Source organism: Acanthisitta chloris, unplaced genomic scaffold (assembly GCF_000695815.1).
Source record: "Acanthisitta chloris isolate BGI_N310 unplaced genomic scaffold, ASM69581v1 scaffold2110, whole genome shotgun sequence".
Lineage (NCBI taxonomy): Eukaryota > Metazoa > Chordata > Aves > Passeriformes > Acanthisittidae > Acanthisitta > Acanthisitta chloris.
Window position 1 is genome coordinate 163,985 of NW_008650923.1, and position 19,222 is coordinate 183,206.

A 19,222-nucleotide genomic window follows, 5' to 3' on the forward strand; every position below is an offset into this window, starting at 1 on the left:
TTTTCCTTCTGTTCCCCACAGAGGAAACTTGTAAAATTACACAGCACTCGAGAACGTGTTTTTGTAGTCTTGCAAAGCCCCTGCAGAATGGGGAACCTCCTTTGTCTTGGGGTAGCTGAGAGTGTCTGTTTCTCCTTTCAGCCTCCCAGCAGAAAGCTGAAGAATAATCCCAGGCACAGAATTCCTTGTGATAAGAAGGGGGAAGGGAATAGACAGTAGAAGTTTGACTAAAATGCAACAAACCTGAATTTTGATTGTAAGGCTTTGTATACCCTGGTAAACTCTGATTCTCACAATTAAGAATGGCTGAAAATTGCAGAGCTTTAGCTTTGTAAAGGATACTGTTCAGAGGATTCAGTGGCTTAAAGAGGGCCAGACAATGTTAAATATTATTTGTGAACCATAGGTGCTGTTTCACAGCCTTTATCCGTGTCAGTAGCTTTGGCAATCTGTGACTTTTATCACTGCAGTAGAGAAATATCCATATTGTTACCACACAGCTGTGAAAAAGACACGGGGAAAGGTTACGTCGTGTTCTTCTTTTCCAAATAACTTTGATAGCTTTCCTCCCCTTCCTCTCCTTGTGACTGGCACAGAAAGAAGCAGACGGAGTGGCAGACAGCAGCCGGTGACCACGCGGAGGATGGTGGCACTGTACGACTATGATCCCAGGGAAAGTTCTCCTAACGTTGACGTGGAGGTACAGGTGGAGTTGTGTGCTGAGGGTACCACGGATGGAGCTGGGACACCAGGGGCTGCTGGGCACTGCTGTCCACTTAGGGTGGATGTGCAAAGAAATAGTTCAGAATTACAAACATTGCTGCGAGTAGATTTGTTATTCTTATTCAAACAAAATCGAGGAATATCCTCCAGGATTTATTTCATATGGCTAAAATTCATTATAAAGTCAGCTGTGGATATATATGTTATGCAATATATGTGTGTACTTATGGATATAACCAAAGTGTTTAAGGAAAAAAGCACAGTGATAAATAGTAGGGAATTTTGATTTTTTCCAATTAGTGTTTTCAAATTCCCTTTGTATGTTTGCACACAAGAAATTGATTTTTGAGAAGCCCCTAGCTCACACTCACAAGCTGATAGAGCCATTTCAAACCTCTGTAACCTGCACTGCCTTCAAAACCCAACCCTCCTGCACAACCCAAGCCAGCAGGATACAGCACATGGGAACGGCATCCATAGTATATTGTATTATTCACTGTGTCTTAACATAAAGGAGGGGGGAAATATGAATGGGTTTACTATTAACAAAGAAAAGGTTAAGCTGTGCCTGACAGCTGTTCTGTCCCCTGTTCTTTCCCTGCAGGCCGAGCTGACATTCTGCACTGGGGACATAATCACTGTCTTTGGTGAGATTGATGAAGATGGATTTTACTATGTAAGTTGGTCACTATGAACTGCTACAACCTGCTAGAGCAATCCTCATGAGCACCAATTATTTATTACATGACAGCCCAGGGAGGGTTTCAGGTCATGTGAGTGTGTAAGCTCTTATGGTCCCCAGTGACCTTAGATGGGTATTTCCTCTTCCTCGTCAGCTTTGAAATAGTCAAAAGGATTTCCTTACCTTCTTGGGAACCTACACTGCCTGAATTACAACACTCACTGAACCTTTCTTGGTGCTGCAGGGTGAGCTTAATGGACAAAAGGGGCTGGTTCCTTCCAACTTTCTTGAAGAAGTGCCTGATGATGTTGAAGTGTTTCTCTCGGACGCGCCCGCGCGCTACGTTCACGACACGCCGATGCGTTCCAAAGCGAAAAGGGTAAGCAACCCAACAAGAAAATCTTAACTTTTTCTTTTCCATTCCATTCTGTCTCATCTATAATTTAGACCTTACTTTAACATTTTTAAATTCATTTGCCCATTTAAAATTAACTTTCAGATATATAAACTAAAACAGAAGGAAAAAATGACTTTAGCCTGCCACTAGCTCGTTACATTTGTAAATGGAGAAACTGAACTGACTGATTGCAGTCATTGCAGTCCCTGCCATTATAATTGGAATTTAAGCAGTTTGTGCCCTGGTGATAGTTACTTCCTAAAGTTTCTAAACTGCTCTTACTACAAAAAGTTCTTGTGGACGAGTCTGGTACCAATGTTCCTCTAAATACAAACTGTAACTGCAGCTGATTGACTGACAGTGTCATCTTTTAATCCGTACAACTTCCTGTTCCAACTGGCATTAGTTAATTGCTCAGAGACTTCTCTTTTATGAAAGATTAATCATGTTTAGAGTATCTCATTTTTGGTTTTGTTTCATCACTGCAATACTTTTCTATATTATATATTTTATATATATTTTTATTTCTTTGCTCATCTGCTTGGAAACAGAAGAAGAGTGTTCATTTCACACCTTAATAAGGCAATGTAGCCTTCACGTAAGTGAGCAACTGAAGATACCAATAGAGATTCAATTAAAGCTACCTGGCTCTCTAATGCAAGTCTTGAAACTTAATTGTGGGGGAAGAGAAAAGAAATATGTCTCCAAAACCCTTGGCCACAGAAGAGTAGGCTGTTTGCTTTTACTGTATCTAGTCAATTTAGTTTTTTCAGGAGACAAATCCTTTAAAAAGGAATCCTTAGAAATCATCAATTAGACCTGACTTAATGAAGGTCAGCGTTTGGAACATATTTCTTCACGAGCTCAATGTTTATGTTTACATAGAAAGGAGAGTTTGATGTCTAACTACCCTACAAACAAAGCTGCATATTGCATTGTTAGCCAACCTGGGATGTAAAAATTCCAAGCTCTCAAGAGAAAAAGCACAAACAGCTCCAACCCTTCCAGAACATACAAGTGAAACAGAAGCTGATACGTGTGGTAGTTTACAAGGGTATAGTTGGTTTTGAAACTCATTACACTCAAATAGAGCTACTTAAATTGTCTGCCTTAAAAATGTGTTTTCCATAATCGATTATACCCCAGTTTGCCTAAGACCAACTATTCAACAATACTGAAAAAAAAATTAAAAATCCCTTCATATGGTACAATTTACTTGGATTTTTTTCCTAGAAAGTGCTCATTTGAAATATCAGCAACTGTTTGGTTTACCAATGCAATAAAAGTCTCGACCTGAACCATGCAGCTCCTGAATGAATGCATTAGACTCGATATCTGGTATCTTCAGGTGTACGTTGGGGTGCTTTACCAAGTTGTTTTGGTTTTTTTTTTCATTAGAATTAGACCTTGATTTAAAATCAAAGTAGGCTTGAAGCCCCTTTGCTTAACTGTTGCACAACAAGCCAGTAACTTGCTGATGTTTTTAACTACAAGCTAGCAGGGCTCCCTCCAGCATGGATCCTACTCTGAAAATATCAGCTTAATTGGTAGTGTCACATTTTGCCAGCTGGGCACTGTAGTTAGGATAGGCTGAGTATAAGTAATTCTAGCATTTTCATCCAAGTGCTTTTGATGATTGAAAAACAAAAAAAACCTAGCTGTTCAAAATATTTAGGAATGCTGTCATTAACTATCGTACAAGTCTCCACTTTCATTCAGCAACCTCATAGCTGCAGCATCCACATCGAGCAGTCAGGGTCTTTAAGCTTTCTTTGATTGCAATTAAGGTTCATTTTAGCTTTTTCTTTTTTTCCTTTTTCTTCTCTTTTCTTCTTTTTTTTTTTTTTAAGCCAGTGTGCCATCTTCTCTAACCTGTACATAAAGTTTGCTAGCCCATTTTAAAGAAAAAAAAAAGCATTTAAAGGACATGAAAAAGTGATCATGTAGCATTTGAAGTAATTTCTTCTGAAAAGTTTGGCTTCTCTAGATTGCTGATCTGTAATAATTAACACGTTTATTTTTCTTACATCTATAGCTACAAGTATCCCTCTCCATTTTAGTACTCTCAGAGTACTGAAATGCAAAAGCAAAGCCAGTTTTGTGGCTTTTGTGGCCAGAATTCTGGCAACACAATGTATCCAACTTTTCCTTTACAAAAGTACAACCCAAACAGGGCTCCATTGGTGGGTTCTCAATTCTCTATCCTTTTCCTCCAAATTTATATACTTCCCATGAGCCCATGCAGTTATTTTAAGCCACAGAGAAGAAAGGAACCACCAGCCCTTTGCTTAAGTGGGTAATGGGACAAGTGATGTTACCAACTTTCTTGATGATATTAAAGCTTTTAAGCTTTCAAGCATTCAATAAATTATAACAATGTACCTAATAGGTTCCTCCTGAGAATACAGGTACATCAAGGAGAGCACCATCCCCCACAGTTCATCTCCATTCTGGGTCACCTCCGTCACCTATGGGTTCTGGTAGTCCCGGGAGAGGCAGGGATATGTCCTCGAAAAAGAAAAAGGGGCTGCTTTCCAAAGGCAAGAAACTGCTGAAAAAGCTTGGTGCAGTGAAATGATTCATGTGCTCCTGGACAACTTGTAAAGCTTCCAGTCTGTGTATTTTTATTTTTATTATTTTTTTATTTTTAACGTTGAAACTAGGGCTTTCATGACTATGCAGCACAACCTCCCAAACCTTGGCATTTGTATCTCTGGCATCAATAGAATCGTGTGATTTGCTTAATCTAAACAGAGAGTAAAAAAGGAAGTGGATTTGTTGTTTTTTTTTCTTAAAAAAAATAAAATACAAATTGGTGGGATTAAGATCAGAAGAACATGGTTTTATTGGAAGTCAACTCAACACCTGCAACTCCATTGGATAAATCTCAGCCTTTAGCCTCCTTTAACCATGAGTGTGGGGGGAAGAAAACTCTGCTCATTGATTCCTAGTTCAGAGAGATCACCCCACTGTATCTCCTCATTATCCTTAACAAAAATGGTCTTGAAACTCCTAGTTTAATCAGCCTTGATGTTTTGCCTTATTAATGCACAATGATTTGTACTGTCTAATAAATATACAGCGTATACTTTGTATGTACTGTGTATTCAACTGTCTTCATCTTCCCTCCAACATGGTAATTTAAGATCAAGTACTATGTTACTGACTCCATTCACTGTCTGATGTAACTCCTGGGAGTTTGAAAGTGCTGTGCTAAATGCTTTCTTTTTGGGTTTTGCTTCTCTTTTTTTTTTTTTTTTTTGTTTCCCCCCCCCCCAAACCAAAACCTCGTATTGATTTGTCAACATTTTCACTCCACTGAAATCAGACACAGTGTAAGTTCTTCAGAACCTCACCCACTTTCAACCATACAACCTCCAATTTTGGGGTTCACTGCTCTAAAATTATCAGGAAAAACACCAAACAACAAAAACTCCACACCAAAACCCCTTTGCTCCCTGTTTTTTCTTTCTGTGGAGATACAGTCCTAAGTTAAAAGGCATTTTCATACTGCTGATGTCAGATTCAAGACAAAGTGCATGTCTAAAAAGGACAAACTGCTGCAGCCAGTAACGAGGCTGCAGCAGAGATAATCAAACAGGAATTGTGCTATTGGCATATCAAACCAATCTTACACACACTGATGGCAGTCATTGGCTGGTACTATTTTGTAATTCTTGTCCATTTGTAAATTGTTTTTACTGTTTATACATACTTTTCAGACTGCCTTTCTTTTTGTAATTTATGGAAGGTTTATAAATGAATGATCAAAGCTTCCCCATTGTGTCTTCAGATAACGATGTAAATTACTGTAAGATACCGTGTGCTAGATTACAACATTTAATTAAAGGAAATAACTGGCCTAAAGTTGTGGTAAAGTACTGTGTGGGTGTGTGCATGTGTACAACTGTTGTGTATTATATTTTATATAAATAAATCATTTGATATTTTGTAGAGTGCAGTATGTTTCCTACATCCACTGTAGCAGCTGCTTGGTTACTGTGCCAGCTTTGCCTTCCTCCTGGCTCAGGCACACGAGGTAAGGCACCAAGGGCCCAGGGACAGATTGTTAAACACATGGTCATGGTGCAAGATCCCTGTTCACACACCGCACCCAGGTGGAGAAGGAACAGTCCACAGTGCCCATTTCCTGCCTTTCTGCAGCTGCACAAGGTCCTTCTCTATCAACCTCATATGATTAAACCCAGACCAGAATGAAAACCTGGGGCAGGTGGAAAGAGGTGATATGGAATGAGGAAGTAGTGACTAGGGTGAGCTACCACATCAAAAAGCCCAAACTATTTTGCCAAAAAAACCTTCAACCCTCTGCATCTTTCCATTGCAAATTTCATGTGGAAGAAGTTGGTAGAGTTCTCTCAGCCTAGGAAAGAAAAAAGCCTCAGCTGGATACAAGTTAGAGAACTCCCTCATTTTTCAGAGCTAGCCATGGCTGCTGAAGTTTACTGTAAAATAACAAAAGGATCATCTACATGCCAGACTGCAGCTTTCCAGAGAAAAAATGGTTACAAAGCTACTCTAGCAAATACCACATCTACGCTCAAAGCCCAGTCGAAGTACATAAGCAAATACATCAAACCAATAATGATTACAACAGCTTAACCTTTATTTAAATCTCACAAAGAAGAGAAACAAGATTCACAACAAGTTAGCTAAGAAAACCTGCACTAATCCAAATTCTTCCAGGTGCATTAGTTTGACTCGGGTACTGCAAAAATCTGAACTCCCATCCAGACAACTGCCATTTGCTTTACAAACTGAGCAGCTACTGCTGCTGAAGTTACCAATGAAAACCTCAGAAGTGCAGAACAAACCAATCCAAAACCATGAACAGTAAAACTATGTCCTTTTTGTGCCCATCAGTGCACTGACATTTCTGATGGAAATGACTCTTGTTTAACAAGCATGAGGTTAAACATTATCAACTACAAAGTTTAGCTCGTGTCAGTTATGAATGTGCAGTTGTCTAAAGCAATTGCTTCCCAATGTGTAGGAAATATGAAGTTACAATACTAAGCAAAAGTGTGGGAACAGGATAGTCCATTCTAAAGCTCACAGCCCCTGCAGCAGCATTCACTTTTTGTGGAGAGAACACTATAGTCCTGGATAACAAAGATGCTCTGATAGCTGTGGTAAGGTACAGGAATAATTTTGCCTCTGATGCTCAGTGGGGTAAGCAGCATACACAGCCACTTCCTCCTCAGCTATGCCAGCTGGAAAAAGCCACACTTCACTCCTCACTGCTCCTGGGAAGATTTAAGTCAGCACAAGCCAGTTTCTAGTTGGTTTGCAAGTCCCTTACAATGGCAAGTAGTAAAAACCTTTCTATGGGTTTTGCAGCACTAATGCAACCTGAAAACAAAGCTTTGATTAACCAAGAACGACTGACAGACTCTTTGTAAGGTATGAAACAGTTAAAGAGACATAATTTTGCCCTCATTTTAACAGCCAAGAAAACCAAGGATTCAACAGTTTGGAAGCATTTTGAAAATTAGAGGGGTAATGTGCTAGCTGGAAAAGTTTGGATTTTGGTCTGCATAACTATCTATCTATCTTGTATGCTGGAAGTAATTCTGTGTAAGACTTTCCAAATCATAAAGAACAAACAATGACCCTTTGTGAAGAAATCCAGAAAATCTACTGTAAGTATTAAACATAATAAATACTTGCATAGTTTTTCTAGCAAGCAGAGACCTGTTCAAACTGCAGCTCAGCTGTCTATTTGCCTGTTACAATGAAAGTAAATTCCACACCTGCACATATTACCCCATGCATAAGTCTCACAAGTAGCCAAAACTGAACCAAAACCCAAACAATTCTACATTCCTTAGAAAGGAACTTAACTACTCTGTTTGGATGGAAACTCAACTTCAAAGATAATAAAGTTTGTCTGAAAGCTGCAGACTTGGTTCTTTGTGAACACTCTGACCAACAAGGAAAGCCAGTTTATGGGCATACTGGCAAGGAGCAGGAACTCTGATAACACCCTGCAGAGGAGAGAAAGGAAAAGCAATTATTTTCAAGTAACACAGAGCCCTGGAATGCCAAAGGCTGGATACATGTAAAACTAATACTCCCTGTTGGTTATGCTGATTTGTGAAAATAACGTTACATACACTGAGCACATAATAGAAGAACCAATGTAAAACACTCAAACTTCCCAACTCCATTCCTCTCTTCACCCTGAAAAACCCTGTGACACAGGTTTACAGTCGATGCTGGGTCTTACCGAAGGTGGAGCATGGGGTAAGTCATGTTTGGTATTCATGATTACTAAAGTGACAGATCTAAAGCACATCTCAGGTACGAGCTGACTGTGTGCTGACCCTGATATGCAACACAAGCCTCAAGGGAAATAAAGGAACACAATTCCATCTCCACACAAAGTATTCCTGCAGGTAAGAAATAATCATTTCCATTTTGCTTTTGACACAGGATTAAGCAACAATACTCAAAACAACAAGCATTTTCCAAGGAGAATAATATTAATCTTAAGAGTTCAGAGAGATCAGGTAATTATACAACATCAAGTCCTCAAAGCACCACTCTAGGTCATGGGGCAGATTTGCAGCCTTTTGGGATCTGCATGGGTGTTCGACCTTCTTGTGGGTTGAAGAGAGCTGTACAATCTTAGAAGGCAAATGTTACCATATCCCAGAGGAAATACTTACCGACCAGTTATAGTACATGTGGCAAAGTTTGTAGGTTAAGCGCTGTATGTGGTCTGGTTTGAGGCCACTCGTGTCATAGACCACATTGTAATGAGTGGGTGTCACACAGCCATTTCTCACTGTCTGGCTCACAACAAAGAAATCATACCTGTAACAGAATATACAAACCCCAGAAGGGCTGATCTCCTTGGAAAAGTACAAATCCCCATGCATTTTGTCTTGCTTATTTTCTTCAAGTCACTTTATGCTTATTGAGTAAAGCCCAAATCTATGGTCAGGCTTTGGGCACAAAGCTCACTCTGTTTCTGAAAGATCAAGAGATCTGGAAGAACATGAATAATCTTATGATAGGGAACAAGTCTTGAGATCATGAAAATCTTAACCATTCATCCTATCCAGTTTTTCTCCTGCTAACCACCCTGCATATGTGCTTTGCCTATGCTCCTCATTTTTTCCAGCCCCTTGAGCAGTGTTTGGGGGTTTGTCACCTCTCACAACACTTGGAACACCTGCAGTGAGTTGGTACAATACATAAAAAGAACAGCAGAAGTACCTGTCAGAACTGTGCACTGCACTGTTCCCTTGACCAATGCCAAACCTTTCATCATGTACTGAACTGTCTTTGCATTTCCGAGATTCCTGTCCTGAAGCTCATGAAGTGACTTGCAAAGACTGGCTCATAAAATGCACCTTACAAAAGTAACAAAATGTATGGCAATGGCAAAACAACAGCCAAGCAGAACTGAATTTCAGAAAGGCAAGTTGGGCAGTCCTGGAAATACACACTCAGAACTAAACCTTTAAACACCAAACCAAGAATCACTGACAAGTGAAGCACACAACTCCTTAAAGTGCATGCAGTAATACTTGGGTGCATACTAATAGTGCATATTAGAAACCATGAAATACTCCAAAATGCATTTGTAAAATTAATCCTGTGAATGTCTTTCATCTATAAATTCACTATCATTTCTTTTTGAAGGGACAAAAGTGTGGAAAGTATTTTTCTATTTGATCCCACTTTAATATTGGATGTATTTCCCTTATTATCAAACAGGCTGCTGCCAAACACAGGTGTTACTTCTGGAGTAACTTACCATTCTGGTCTGGTAACCACTGAATCAACAACAGTGCCAGGGGGTGGGTTCTTAAGCTCTCCCTTAACCTCTTCGAAGAACCTAGAGTTCACTCTCTTCTTCACAACGATCACTGTAAGTCCTGGCCTGAAAAGAGAGGAAAAAAATAACACTATTCTAAAAAACTGCACTATAAGTATTCCAGGAGCAGAGTATCTAGAGCTCCAGGGCAATAATTTCACATATAAGACTCCATTAATTTAGGTAAATATATGATATGGTTCATAATTTTAGATTTTTAGTTTAGGTGCAACTTTGATACTATTTGTCCCCAACCTAACTTCATAGGGAGACAGAAATCAGACCAAAAAAGGATCTTCTAAATACAGATCAGATTTCTACTGTCACTCTACCCCATCTTTTCATATAGCAAACATCGTGTTTTAACAGTATTAATTACCATATCCATCAAGAACCCCTAAGGAATATGTGCTCATGTGTACCTCAGTCATGTGGTGTACTAAAAATGCCCCTACAACATTATAAGTCAGGTATCTGAAACCAACAGGAAAGCTTATCTGAGCTTAAGGAAAAATAAGTAAGGATGGAAAAACAACACCATCTTCGTCCACAACCACATCTTATATCCCAGTGTGTATGTCTCCTGCAGTATAAAAAGTTGGTGAAAAGAGACTTACTTGTAGTCAGTGCCAAAACTCCTCAAGCAATGCAGAATCTGAGGCACTTCGTAATTCACTAAAACGTTTAGCTGTCCATCTCCAATACCATCGCGGTACACAAAGATACGAGTGGGTAAATACTTATTCCACTGGAGCCAGGTCTTTAGAGCAGCTTAGAAAAATAAAGAGTAAAAACTGTTAGCTGGAAGGACAATTCATACCGAACCAAACACGGAGTTCTGTTCCTGGAGAAACAGTTTAGAAACTAAGATATTCAATCTTCCAGTGACCTGGAATGGGTAAGCATCATGTTACAGAAATATCACCTGTAGACAAAACTCTGGTTTACCAGTGTACTGACACAAAAAGAACCACCTTAAGGAACTGCTCCACTGGCCTCTCACAGCAAGGAGCTGTCCTCAAATCCAGCTCTGTTAAAACACCCTTTGAAGCACACTGGTAAGTAGTTTTTAATTACTGCTAAGAAATACATGAATCATTGAAAGATTGGATATAAAACACTATTAATTCTCAGCAATATTTACAACTTAAGAAATACATGAATCATTGAAATATTGGATATAAAATACTATTAATTCTCAGCAATATTTACAACTGTATTTTTCATCTGGTTTTATCCAAGTGCAAGCTGTTAACAGCTCCCCTCAAGGCAGCAGGGGAGGTGCGTTTTGAGGAAGCTAAATTGTCATTCCTTAGCTCTGACTCCACAGAGCAGAACTCCTTTCCTTACTTTGCAAACAGGCTTTGATTCCATCCACAATTTCCTGCCCAAGACTTTGAACAACACAGCGGGAGAACCACCTGTGAAGAACAAAATAAAAGATGGCCTTCAAAGCACTTCCCAGGCTTACTTCAATGAAGTTCTTTTTAAATGGCTATGACCACTTAGTCTTTATGGGTGTTGTGGGTCAGTGCAGCCAAGGAGGAGATGATACTCTGAAACTATTTCCCTCACAGATCCCCCGTGGTAAAAGTACCTTAGCACCACATGAAACTCCCCTCAATCAAAAAAAAACTTGCACACAAGTCAACTCAAGAGGCAGAAGAGCCTTTCACCCTGATGCTCTCTTCTCATCCCAGTCCCTGCCCCACCACTTGCCCCCTTTCCCCTTTCAAGGGATGCAGTGAAAACACATATACCTCTTCTCATCCCAGTCCTTGCCCCACCACTTGCCCCCTTTCCCAAGCACTATAGAAGGACAAGGTTATCACTTCAAGGGATGCAGTGAAAACACATATATCACAATATATTTCATATTAACAAGGTACAGAAAACCAACGTGGACACTTTCCTGACGGCCCACCACATCCAGGCTACTTTTCAGTTAGGGGAAAGACTTTGTTTTGTTGCTTGTTTTTGCCTTTAGCATTCAGATCTTACCGTGTCATTGTCTGATTCAAGCTGGCGACAAATCCTGCCACTGACTGCTTCCCTGAGATAGTGTCATGGTAACAGTCAATTCCCACAACCATTACCTGTTTCAGCTTAAAAGGAATCCATACAGAACATGTATTAGTACAGGAAGACATGCTATAGGGTAACAAGACCATGACATAAGCTGTATGGTTTCAGGACACTTATGTTACATCCAAGGCACTGAATTCTTGGATTAAATGTCTCCTTATGCTGTATTTCAATTCATGCCTCTTCTCACAGACACAAACTACCCAAAGAATACTCGACTTTCTTTTGGGGGGAAAAAGGCTTGTTTTCAAATAAGGCTTAATAAAGAAGATTTATCATTTAGTTACCATTAAGAAAATACTTACTGGGATCTCAACGCTCCAAAGCTCTCCCCCCATTTTACAGTTCATTTGTAAGGCAATTTTTGCTGCTACAGCCAGAACAGACTGATGTTTGCTCAGAGTGTGAGCAAGCACACACTGGCTTGGAATGGGACAGTCTGTACATAAGTATTTCTTGATGGCATCATATTTATCCTTTCGGGAACTGGACAAAATACAAACTACCTTTAAAGGAAAAAAAAAAGTCTGTGTAAGAAGCTGCATTCTCAGGTTTAGACAGCACTTAAAGAGTTCTTTAGGAGAAGTTTCTTATGCTCAAGAGAAATATTCAAGTATTCATAGTGAAAGAAATAACTGGAAAGTTTCAGTGTCTGTACTTCAGAGCCAAGTACAGAAGTTCTTATCCAGAAGGGTACTCATAGTTATTAGCATCAGGCTTGAACAGGAGTAGGGATGTAGTAGATACTCAGGAGCCAAGAGTTTTATTTTGGGGAATGAATCCCACTAGTGTTAAAACAGAGATACAAAATTATGGATTCAAATACATACTATATTCATGTCAGGGGTAACCTTTTGCTGTAAAGCCCTTAAATAAGCTTCTGTTCTATCTTCTACTTCAATCCTGAAAAGAAAGAGAAAAATGCTTACAGAAGAGAACCCAAACAGGTACTGAAACTTCAACAAAAGCATAAAAGCTCATTATGCATCAATACTGTACAAACTAACATTTATAGCTATTAAAAAACATACATTATTCACACATATGGAAGATTAAGAGGAATCACCCCCACTTAGGCTTCCAAAAGCAATGACATTCAGAGTTAAAAGCAAGCACAGGTACTCAAAGGAAAATATTTGCATTGAGAATACATCAGAATCAGAACACATCTTAAGTCAGTAGGAAAATATACATTCCTTCTTTTGTTGAATACAGCTCTACTTGAGAAGGTTTTGCTCAACACCTGTCTAATACTGCTGGTATGGACAGTGAAAGCTCTAAGAAATAGAAGCATGAGTAAGAAAGTCAGTCCCAAGAGAAAACTGAACAATCTGCATACTGAAAGCAACTTTGTTTCTTTACAAATCTCCAGGAGTCAGTGATGTGACACACTACACAATCTCCTCATTGAACAGTCCAGGCATGCCACCAGGCACACCTTACCATGGATAAAATGCTTTTTCCATCACTTACATTCTTGCCCTGTTCATTTTGATTCCCATAGGGGGGGTGACTTGAGAGAGACCATTAAGTAAGACACCAGCAGCATCACAGTTCTGCCGTGCGTATATCAATAACCAGTTCTCCAGAGGCACAGGTCGGATTAAGGGAACTCCCTTGGTTTCCCTTGTCCAATCAGCAAACTGAGCATGGTACTCCATCTGGAAAGAAGAGATGGCAAAGAAAGAAAATCAACAACCTACCAAACAAGCAATACCACAACTGCTTCCTGAGGCACTTCAAGAACAGACTGTAATTCTTCTGCCTAGAACAAATGACTTCATTTTTATCTGTTCTTTTACTGCTGTTGTCAGTAATTGAAAATAAGTTTTATTTGGCCCTGTCAAGAAGTGATACTCTTCACATGTTTCATTCCTAATTATGCAAACATACTGATGATTTCTAGCTCAGATGAAGCTGTTACTATCTGCTGCATAGACTTTGTGCTATGAAAACACAGCCGTTGATGTGTTATTTTTCTCCCATTTTTCTTTCTAATAAGGTAACAGCTTAAGAAAAAGAAAATTAGTATTATAAGGAAGACCTTTTAAGTAGCAAGAATTAGAAAAGATTTACAGCAGCCATTCGAAACAAAACAAATCTCTAGTACAGGGCAAATATATAATGTTTTATGACAATCTATGATTTAATTCAGATCTAGGTTATTCATAACAGAGGGTCTCCCTAGCTTTGGCTGAATGGACACTGTCTGTACTCTGTTCACTGAACTGAAATAATTAGAGGGTTTTCATATGAAAGCCTTGGTAAGTGGAAACTAGCTAGAAACATCCCTGTCTCCTAGTCTGCGTAGCTGAAATGACTTTGTTTGGACAGGGGGACTGTTCTGCAAGGAAGACACTATTGCTATGTAAGCCAGAAAAATCTTCAAGGCTTTTTAACCAGAACTTGTAAACAATTTAAAAAGTCTGCAAGTCTCCTGTTTGGATAAAGACTTGTGTATGATGTTTTCACCCATAATCCTTCATTTACAACCCAAAAAGTACTATTTCCTTCCATGAGTGAGAGATGCAGAAGATTTTAGAAGTGGATTAATTATTTACCACTTTTCCTCCTTGGAAGATCTTTTCTCCCGGAACAACTCTTCCTGAAAGGGACTCTAGCTCAGAATCAAAGCTCAAACCCCAGTCTCCCAGTTCCTTCTGAACGCTGTGGTCTCTGTTTAAAAACAAGATTCAAATTCAAAACACGAGAAATTTGCTCTTGCTGACTTTTCTTTTTTAAAACCAGTTGCAAGAAATCAGTTTCTCAGAGACCCAGAAGTACAGAAGATGCAAGGTGGTTTACCTGTGGATGTACTTCATGAGTCTCTCAATCTCCCTTTGCCTCTGCTCGGGTTGCAGTCGAGTGTGAGCAGCCAAGTCTCTCATCACGTTAAAGTCATTGCACATCTTCTGGCTTAGTCCTGGGAACAGCAATATCTTTTACTGAGCAAAAGGTAGTTTACTGAGTAAAAGTTAGTATATCTGCAAGTCATGCAGATGTCCTGCAGACACAAAGTGGCAGCAGTAGTACTGGAGGTTCTCAATTGCTCCCCCTACATACATTCCCATCTACGCAGAAACAAAAAATCTGGATTTTTGTCCTTGATAGGAAACCCCACAAGGCATTTACTTTTCCAAATCCAAACCAAACAGTGCTGAGACGGACAGGTACTCACATTTATACAAACAAAACCTTCCTACTGACCCTGTCAAAACACCACTTTCAGCAGACATGATGGTTTGACAGATGCTTTGATATGAAAAAATCCTACAGTACCTGCTACTGAGCACAGCTCTGGAATTAGAATGATAGGTCCTTGCATCAGGTTTCCTCTCTTCCTCTTGGGCTGATTGACCAGGACAGGCTGGTTCAAATCAGTGATTACTAAATTATATTGCTGTATTAGAAAGATAAATTGCACATTAATTTCCTCATAACGAGCACTCAGTTTTCTTAAGACTGATGCTCACTTTAGAAAATGAGTATTTTTCCTGAAACAAACAAAACCAAAAGCAACCAGCAAGTTTTTTCAATGAGCCCATCTAACTTGAGAGGAACTGGTTTTGTTAGAAAAGGACAAGCAGGGAAGCATTATTCTATCTGTGCCATCAAACTGTTGAGTTATAAGAGACAACAATGCTGCTGCCTTGCTTGAAGCACTATCATCTCATGAGTATCTAACAAGATTAGAATGCTTGTTCCAGTTCAGTAATGGACAAAGTTCCTGCCCCATAGAGCAATTTCATTCAAGAATCAAACAAGACTCCAAGTGAAGTTTCTGAAATTTAAGGTTCCCATAACCTCTCCTTGCACCTGGCAAGGAAGCTGATTTAAATTTTAATTTTAAAAACTAATTTTGTTTAATAAAGAAAACCAAACCACAGAAAGGCAACACAAGTTGCCAGTCAACAAATCTACTTCATAGTTTAACTGTTTCTTAGAGACTCACAGCACAGAAACCACTGAAGGGCAGCATTTAAAAACAAAACCATGGCATCACAGGAAAGGCAAGAATGAAGAGAAAATGTATCACTTATAAACTCCATGCTGAAGTAGAATGGATAATATAAATTTTGCTTTTAGTTTATTAAGTTCCATCTTGTTTCACAGTTGAAACTGATGTGCAGAAAGATTTCACAATTACAGTGGTAGCCTCAGTGGTAGGGAAGGTTAAGCCATGAAAGACATAAGCTTTGATTCAAAGAACCAGGAAATGATCAGCAAACTTGCTGAGGATACACTCTGCCCCATCTTCCTTTAACATTCCTGGCCATATTCAATTCCAGCTGCCTTTGGCTTTCCCAACCTCATTTCTGCATGCTGTGACACTGTATCTGTGTTCCTCCCCAGTAAGTCAACTTCTAACAATGCTCTACTGTTCCAAGTTAAAGCACAACACACACACAGTAAGTTTCCATACCTTTTTGTAGTAGTCCACATAGCTGATCTCAGTACCATCTGACTTTCTAAAGGTTCCCTTTGGACTGTTATCCCAGTCAATGTCATCAATTCTGTATGTTCTGTTATTGTACCTAAGTAAACATTTTCATCATTTTTTATTTAAATCTTAACTCAAATATAAAAGAAATCCAACTGTGGGACAAAAAAGTTAATGGCAGTACTCATGGAAGTTGGAAGTTTTGCTTCTATCAGAAGCAGTAACTTCAAGTTTCAGTTGGAACAGGCTCTCAATTCTACCCAAAAGCAAACAGAACTAACCCAGCATGTATTTCCTGCTTTTGGAAATGCTGTCATCTTGAATAGTTTGCCACCCTGACAATGACAGCATTTTCATGCTTTCTGATGCTTCATTGTATTCTTGAGGACATGGAGCATCCAAAAAAAGAGAGCTCTCTAAGACAAGAGTCCAAAGAGACTTACTTTGTCAGAACAATTGAACCGATCAGCTCTTTAGCACAGGCGTCTCTGAAGTAATCTTCTCCCAATAAGGAGTAAAGATTGTACATAGTATCCAACACTGTCTCACCACGAAGAACCTTATGGCTCACGTCTGCACATAACATGGTGCTTTCCTCATACTGGAGGATGGAAGTGGCATAGCCTGGCCACACCACCAACCTGTCAAAAGAGAGCATATGAAACCTTAACGTGCTTCAAAGCATCTTTATTCTCATCCCTTATTTCTGTCCCATTTTCACAGACTTCAGAAAGCAGTAAAGACACAAAGAAACCATTATGCAAATATAAACAAGCTCCTGAAAGTTAACAAAATGAAAAATATTTTACATGCAGCTATCTTTAGACAGCTTCAAGTAAGATTAATTGAATGATGAGGCTGGAACTGGAGTGAAAGAAAGAATGCCCCAAAAGGAATCCATTCCATGCTATTAGTCTTAAATCCTTCACATACAAAGTGTGTAGGGATTCAACACACTTTAAAGAGAAAAAGACCAACACTTTATCTAGTAGAACACTGTCTAGTTTCTTCCATCGACCAGGTTACGTAGGCTAGGTTAACAGCAAGGAGTACAGCACAGCCATATGATGGGGCCCAAGGCAAACTCAAGCTTACTAACATGTACAACAGGCCTAGGGCTAGCCAGGAGCACCAGCCACGTTGCACAGGATCCTGGCAGGGAATAGGGACAAGACATGACAGGTAGCAACAGGCTAGTTCCAGAATTACCCATCCAGTGGGGTATGGCAAGACATGAACTCACATGGCAGCTCAGCCAGCCTTGACACTCAGGAGCTGTAGAATTAAAGTATCAGAGTTCTCAGCCTTACAGCCCTTTCCACAAAGTTTCTGACACTGGAGTAGAATCTCCTAGCACAACACACACTTCTAACAAACAATGAGATCTTACACATGCAAGTTACTAAACTGGAAGAATGAGGTCTCATACTTCTCAGGAATATGTTTTAAAGCCCATGGTTTTATTACAAGACAAACCACCAGAGCAGTATCCAAATATTATCCCTTCTCCCTGCACCCCTCCCATCCTGTTTGCCAGACCTGTGACTAGGGATGCAAACTGGATCACTGGGGTTGTAAAAATTACGTCCAATCTGGTGAAAATTCAGCATCTTCAAAATCCTAGAAGTTGAAACATGGATGTCATTTAGCATTATTATTCAGTTTATTACACCATGCACGGTCCTATCCCTCTGCACAACCTCTTTTTTTGCTCATCTGACTAGATAAAACACAAACTTTTCATTAAACCCAATTTAGAAAGGTCATGGACACTTATTAATAACAATCAGATGAGAATAAATTAGCATGCAATCCAACCCTTCACCAACCAGTTGCAGTCCAAACAAGCTACATCTCAGCTGAACCAGATTACAATATTGCCACACAGTAACAACAGCCACAAAGGCTTACAACTTTACATTTTTAGTACTTCTTTGGTGTAGCCTATTCTTTGGAACAGAAAAACTTAAGTCAGATGTTTTTAGAATGACTTCTTATAAAGATTTAATTTGTACAGCAAACCTTCTAAAAATCATGCTATAGAAATGCACACATGAAGGCGATGAAGGAAGCAGCTCATTAGTCAGTGTGAGTGTTATCTTCACATCTTCCTCATTTCGAGTCCTACTAATCAGTTCAGTGACCTGAGAAAACAAAATGAGGTTAACAAAACCAGAGGCAAACAGGCTGTATCTGGACTTTGCTCCATTAATACCCAACTGAACTTGTACGTTAAGATTCTAAGCAGTAACTCAAGACTAACTGAAACAGGAATTTGATTTCCTACTAGGACTGGAAACCACAACCTGGAATGCTTTGCTCAGCTGGGTGAAGATGACTAATGGAGGCTCTCCTCAGAGCAGCTAAATTAAAGATGAAGATAGGTTGATCACTTACCAATTACCATTACAGGAAGAAATCACAACGTGAGGAAATAAACTTAATTTATTGCCAACTAATATGTATTTAATTACTGATTCAGGTACTGGGAGGCAAAAAAGACAAATATTAGAGCACATAGTGAAAACATCTATCCCCACTCCCTTTTTCAAACTCAGCTTCACTCTGGACCTCTCTGTGAACACCACTGGCTATGCTCAGTCCCTCCAGTGAGGCAATGAGTGGCACAAGGGGCAGAAGGGAGGAGGGAGGGGTTACCATCAGTACACAGTGTTTTCCCTCTGCTGCTCCTTTCTTCTCAGATTTTAATTGTGCTCTGGCATTTTCCCCTCCTTTTTACATACCCAGAGGTGCCACCAACTTCATTGGTCTAGGATGGGTCTGTTGTGAAGTTGGCTAGAAATGACTGTGTGCAACACAGGGCAACCCCTAACCCCTTTCCTCAGGAGCCACCCCAGACCCCACCAGCTACCAAAATATTGCCACATACACCCAGTTCATCCACCCTTTCAATTACGTTGGATATTTAAACACAGAAAAGATGGAAGTTGACAGAAAGCAGAAATACTGCCTGTACTATCCACTTCTGCGCAGAGGATTATTCTAACCTACCGAATTTAAGCACTAGAACCACGAGTTTATTCCCTA

At 39.6% G+C, this 19,222-nt stretch overlaps 2 protein-coding genes across 4 annotated transcripts in view; one reads left to right on the forward strand and one right to left on the reverse strand.

The window, feature by feature from the left end:
• RIMBP2 (RIMS binding protein 2) overlaps window positions 1-2,488 on the forward strand; it is a 131,322-nt gene extending 128,834 nt beyond the window's left edge. For all 3 annotated transcript variants that reach the window (XM_009070805.1, XM_009070812.1, XM_009070820.1), the window contains 4 exons: window positions 597-700; window positions 1,328-1,399; window positions 1,650-1,784; window positions 2,354-2,488. In XM_009070805.1, the coding sequence (XP_009069053.1) occupies window positions 597-700; window positions 1,328-1,399; window positions 1,650-1,784; window positions 2,354-2,380 (338 nt within the window). In that variant the 3' untranslated portion in view covers window positions 2,381-2,488. The remainder of the gene's footprint in view (window positions 1-596; window positions 701-1,327; window positions 1,400-1,649; window positions 1,785-2,353) is intronic.
• A 5,202-nt stretch (window positions 2,489-7,690) lies between these two features.
• PIWIL1 (piwi-like RNA-mediated gene silencing 1) overlaps window positions 7,691-19,222 on the reverse strand; it is a 15,319-nt gene continuing 3,787 nt past the window's right edge. Inside the window, exons 5-20 of the mRNA XM_009070830.1 lie at window positions 18,197-18,318; window positions 17,714-17,794; window positions 16,618-16,815; window positions 16,157-16,268; window positions 15,013-15,133; window positions 14,539-14,656; window positions 14,295-14,409; window positions 13,207-13,394; window positions 12,564-12,636; window positions 12,039-12,239; window positions 11,650-11,753; window positions 10,999-11,069; window positions 10,266-10,419; window positions 9,589-9,714; window positions 8,492-8,639; window positions 7,691-7,807 (exon numbers count right to left, since the gene is read on the reverse strand). Coding sequence (XP_009069078.1) covers window positions 7,691-7,807; window positions 8,492-8,639; window positions 9,589-9,714; window positions 10,266-10,419; window positions 10,999-11,069; window positions 11,650-11,753; window positions 12,039-12,239; window positions 12,564-12,636; window positions 13,207-13,394; window positions 14,295-14,409; window positions 14,539-14,656; window positions 15,013-15,133; window positions 16,157-16,268; window positions 16,618-16,815; window positions 17,714-17,794; window positions 18,197-18,318 — 2,049 coding nt within the window. The remainder of the gene's footprint in view (window positions 7,808-8,491; window positions 8,640-9,588; window positions 9,715-10,265; window positions 10,420-10,998; window positions 11,070-11,649; window positions 11,754-12,038; window positions 12,240-12,563; window positions 12,637-13,206; window positions 13,395-14,294; window positions 14,410-14,538; window positions 14,657-15,012; window positions 15,134-16,156; window positions 16,269-16,617; window positions 16,816-17,713; window positions 17,795-18,196; window positions 18,319-19,222) is intronic.